Raw genomic sequence first — 4,897 nt, 5'->3', positions numbered from 1 at the left:
TCTCTTTTAATATAGTGAAGGTTCAAAATAGGTTAAGAGAAGACAGATTTGAGTTCATAGACTCACATATTAAAGTGTAGGAGGTATACTCGCAACTCATTTTTGAATTGATATAAATTCTATGTTTATTTATATTTTTTATTTGTGTAAAATTCAGTTAGTATGGATATACATTCTAGTATGCAATATATATCCGAATTTGTTTTCCTTTAAGATTCATGTTGTATCCCATTATATTGATATCCATTTAATATCCGATGTAAATATAATTTATATCTATATTTATTTAATTGATACGATTTTTGTTTATTATCTATATCCAAACCAAATCGGTAAGTGGATAAAAAATTACCCAATGAGTATTCGTGCCAGGCCCATTTTAACCCATAGATATAGATCATTGCAAATTCCTCGGGAAATCTATTCACATCTTGCTAAGAGAGAGAGGGAAGGAGAGCAAACCCTCATGTCTGCGGTACGGTGGCCGCGAATCCTGACTCCTTCCTACGTAGCCCACCTAATCCGGCATCAAAAAAACCCCCTTACCGCCCTCCACCTCTTCACTTCCGCTTCCCTTCGTTACCCTTCCTACCGCCACAACTCCGACGTCTACTCCGCCATCTCCACCCTCCTCTCTTCCACCCCCGACCACCTCCGCCTACTCCCCTCCCTCCTCTCCAACATCTCCCACCATTCCTCCTCTCCCGCCTCCGACTCCCTCTTCTCCTCTGCCATAGACTCTCTCGGACGTGCCGGCCTCGTAAACGACGCCTTCGCCGTCTTCCGCTCCATCCCAAACTCCAACTGCGTTTCCTGGACCGAATCATTCCACTCCATCCTCCGTTTACTCTTGTCTCGCGGCGATCTCGTAACTGCACTTCAGGTGTTCGTCGAAAACTCCGGCCGAAGAGAAGTCCGTATTGGCCCCAAAGCACTAAATTTACTCATCGATGCGCTTTGTCGCCGTCGCCGCGCTGATCTGGCTCTCCAGGTTTTTGGCGAATTCCGCGAGCATTGCTGCTATCCCGACGGGGATACGTACCGTAGTCTAATGCGCGGGCTTTGTGACGCCGGGATGCTTGATGAAGCTATACATCTTTTGTACTCCATGCTGTGGAGGATTTCCCAGAAGGGCTGCGATGCCGATGTCGTTGTTTACCGGACGTTGCTAGAAGCGCTCTGTGTTGCCGGGAGGGCCAGTGAGGCCGAAGAGGTGCTTGGGAAGGTGTTAAAGAAGGGGTTGCGGTCTCCGAGGAAGCGGCGGACTTTTCGCAGGGCAGATCTCTCTGGTGCGAATTTGGAGGATGCTAGGAAGATTATGGATGAGGCACTGGTAGTCGGCGGTGTAAGAAGTCTCGGGAGCTACACAGCGATGTTTGGAAATTTGTATGATGAGGGAAGGTTTGCAGATGCTGATAAGCTGTTTGAGGAAATGCTCCAAAGGGGTTTTCGGCCACCAGTGTCGGTATATGAGAGGAAGATTGTGGCATTGTGCAGGGAAGGGAGGGCAAATGATGCAACGAAGGTGTTGGAGGAGGAGATGGTGGATCAGGACTGTGTCCCGACTGTTCGGACGTATAATTTGGTGATGGATGGGCTCTGCAAGGTTGGACAATCGAAAAGAGCAGTTGGGTACTTGGAGAAGATGACCAGGCAGGTTGGTTGTGTTGCTGGGAAGGAGACTTTTCAGATTTTGGTTAAGGGCTTGTCCTCCGAAGGCCAATTTGTTGATGCATCACAGGTTCTGGAGAGGATGTTAAGGCAGCAGCACCGGCCGGAGAATGATATCTTTAATAGTGTAATTCAAGGTCTCTGCTTTGTTGGTAGGAGATACGAAGCTGTGCTGTGGCTGGAAGAGATGATCAGCCATGGTAGGAAACCTGAGAATTATATTTGGGCTTCATTGGTGTCAATGGTATGTCTTGCTAACTCTGTTGAGCAATCTTATTGTATGGAGGCTTTCAAGATGTTGACTAGTAATGCATCATAGTTCAGTATTTTTCTCAAAGCAAAGATTATTGTATCATTTTGTGCTATATGTATCATTACCAAACTAATATATTAATCTATTCAATGATTCAGTTGTGAACTACTTTTGAAAATTCCAATAATACAACCTGAGAATTGGGCTCAATCAATTCAGCCAATGCTAGGCCAAACCACACTTGAGTTAGGGCTTGGGTCAGGTCTAGGGCATGTGCGCATGTGGGTTGGTTGGACCTTGGGTGCGTCTAGGACCTAAGCTTGCGCGTTCGGGATAGCTAGGTAGGTGATGCCCCAGGAAGGATGGAGGTAGAGGTTGAGTAGGGTTTGTAGATGGATAGAGGTTGAACATGATTTATGGACCCGAATTGGCTTAAGGGGCGTGCTAGCTTGCACTAGCCCAGTTTGGAGCTACGGTGTGTTTGGTTTTGAGAGGCACATCTTATGGTTTGTGGGGGATGGTTAGAGGCAATAGGACTGGCTAGGGTTGAGGGTTGGTGTTAGCTTAGAGATGAAGATAACCAACGACGGGTGGTGGTAGCTGCAAGGGATTGGGGCATTTTAGGGTGACAGTAGATGGAGGAGGTTTCGGCTAGGTGTGGGTGGATTTATTATCTTAGGAAATGTAAGATGGATTTTTCTTCTCTTACTTCTACAATGTCATCTTTAATTTAATTTCTATTTGTTTTAATTTCCTTTTGTACAACTAATCTTAATTTAGTAAACATTTTACCTGGTGTCTAATCCCATCTTTCTCTCGCAAAAGAGAAGGCACAATCTAGTATTTTTAAGAAAACCCAAGATTAGTAGGAATTAGAGGCATAATACTTGTCGTGAAATGGCTTGAAACAAGATTCTATTCCTATATGGTTAGAGATCTATCATGGTCTAAAATTGATATTTTTATATGTTACTTGACCAACCTATCCGACAATTTAACCTACACTTCCTTAAGAATTGTCAGCTAAGTGTGGAGAGAGAGCAACTTGCAATCACACTCAACAAATGCTGTACTAGTTGAAATCACTATTTTAATGAAATACATGAATAGATTTAGAAAATTATGCAAGACAAAGAGACCGTGGGGGCTCAATTGACCACTATAAGAATTTTGACTTATGTTTGTTAATTAGGGAAATGCCATTATACTCAATCTAATATGTTGGTTGTCTAAATGCGAGTTGTGTATATACTAATTACTTTATTTCATACATCTTTTCTTAATAGGATTGCATATATCATAGATTCACATTAGTAGGAAGAGCTCGTGGTCTGTCCATATCAATCTAGGTTGGAATTTAGGTACTTGTTACTCTTCGGGCACAGCCTCGGCCAACGTTATCCCTCTTGACACATTAGTAGGATGTGGTAGTTTATAGGGACTAAATGACATTAGAGGATTTTCTTATAAGGCTAGGGAACTTAGGTCAAAGGATGTTAGGGTTGATAGAAGTAGGATTTGCGGGTGGACATGGTGTTGGGGTAGTATCAGAAGTTGTTGGAGAACCCTAACCTAGGGCTTGGGAACATAATAATGTATTCTCCATCTCTCCTCTCTCATAATAGTTTTGAGAGAGACATGGACTCGGCCACTGGTCTACGGGGATCCTCGAGGAGGAGTCAGTTTCGCCCAAGCCTGCGTCTTTAAACCCTAACCTATTTGCTTCACTTCCCTCAGCTGCCACCTGCCTCTTTTCTCTTTTCATCCCCATCTCTTTGTTTTCTTTCTTCCCTGCCAAAGTGCTTGGCGAAGTGCGTGGATCACCAAAGCATTATCAGAGCAAGGCAACCCTACCGTTCTAACCACAAGTTAGTCCTCTATCACTCCTAATAAGTAATTTAAAATTTATCAATCAAATTATATATTAATTTTTATTTTAGAGCTTTGGCTTCACCAAAAAAATTTGCCTGCAAGCAAATTTGTGAAGACCCCTCACTAGTTTGGGAGCTCTGCCTCACCATCCTCTTGTCGTGGGTACCATGTTTGGGTACTCATGGTGTGCTTTGGTGGCTACACCATGTCTTTCACAGCTAGTTTTCTCGCAAGCGCTCCGTCGCCATCAACGATCATGGCTGCATCTCTTTAGTCTATCATATTTTTCTCCTCAAGTAGAAGCAATAGGCAACTTTAATTTATGCCCTCGTGGCTAAATTTTGGTAATGGGATTCTCCATTGCCGTCGGTAATGAAGGAGCTAATCTATCCCCATCAGCCACACTCGCCAATGGATTGCATAACCGTGAACACTCCACTTCATAAAGTGTTGTAGAGTAAATTTTGTGCTTTGTCCACCTATGGTTTTCAAGTTTACTCCTTCCCCTTGCTGATGAGCTTGATCTTGTCACCTCCACATCTCCTTTCCCTTTTTCCGGTCATTTACCCACATTAGGTTACTGTTTAACCTATCGAACGACCTCCGATTAGTGGACTTGAACTCCAACGGTAGTAACCATTGACTACCATCTCATGTTTGCCTTCTCTTCTCAGCCAATCTTTTCTTCTTTCAAACAGGAAGGAGATGGTGACCCAACTCACTAGTTTGGTTCTAGGCTGTGGTTTAGCTTTTAGCCCTAATCTATCAATTTTAGGCCTAAGGGCCAACCTAATTCATGATTCTAGGTGGGATGCGATTGAGTCATAGCCTAGTCCAAATCTTTGGGCCATGGGTTGGCTCAAAAAGGTACATTAATACTTTTAGTCCCCCGTTCACTAGTTGTAGAATAAGGATGGAAGAAGCATAAGTATTCTAATTTTAATATTAGAAGAAGAGGGCTAATACTAGTATAAGCTATTGTAATATTTAGTTCAATACTAGTATAAGATGTAATAATTATATTTGATATGATAAAAAGTTGGTATTAAAATAAGGTAATTATATTAGGAATTGGTGATGTTTTAAACCCAATGACGAAAA

General features: G+C 42.8%; 1 protein-coding gene across 1 annotated transcript; it reads left to right on the top strand.

Annotated features, from left to right (window-relative positions):
- Positions 1-466: 466 nt before the first annotated feature.
- Positions 467-1,990, top strand: LOC140762201 (pentatricopeptide repeat-containing protein At1g05600). Its single transcript, XM_073099841.1, has one exon. The coding sequence runs from the start codon at positions 467-469 to the stop codon at positions 1,988-1,990; it is 1,524 nt and encodes a 507-aa protein (XP_072955942.1).
- Positions 1,991-4,897: the final 2,907 nt, after the last annotated feature.

The sequence above is a fragment of the Typha angustifolia genome, chromosome 7 (assembly GCF_048772165.1).
Source record: "Typha angustifolia cultivar Huaian chromosome 7, ASM4877216v1, whole genome shotgun sequence".
NCBI lineage: Eukaryota > Viridiplantae > Streptophyta > Magnoliopsida > Poales > Typhaceae > Typha > Typha angustifolia.
The sequence above is the reverse complement of the archived record's forward strand: the minus strand, read 5'-3'. Positions and strand labels throughout refer to the sequence as shown.

Excerpts from the sequence above, each read along its gene's own strand:
- LOC140762201 (XM_073099841.1), top strand. The coding sequence starts at position 467 with ATGTCTGCGGTACGGTGGCCGCGAATCCTGACTCCTTCCTACGTAGCC.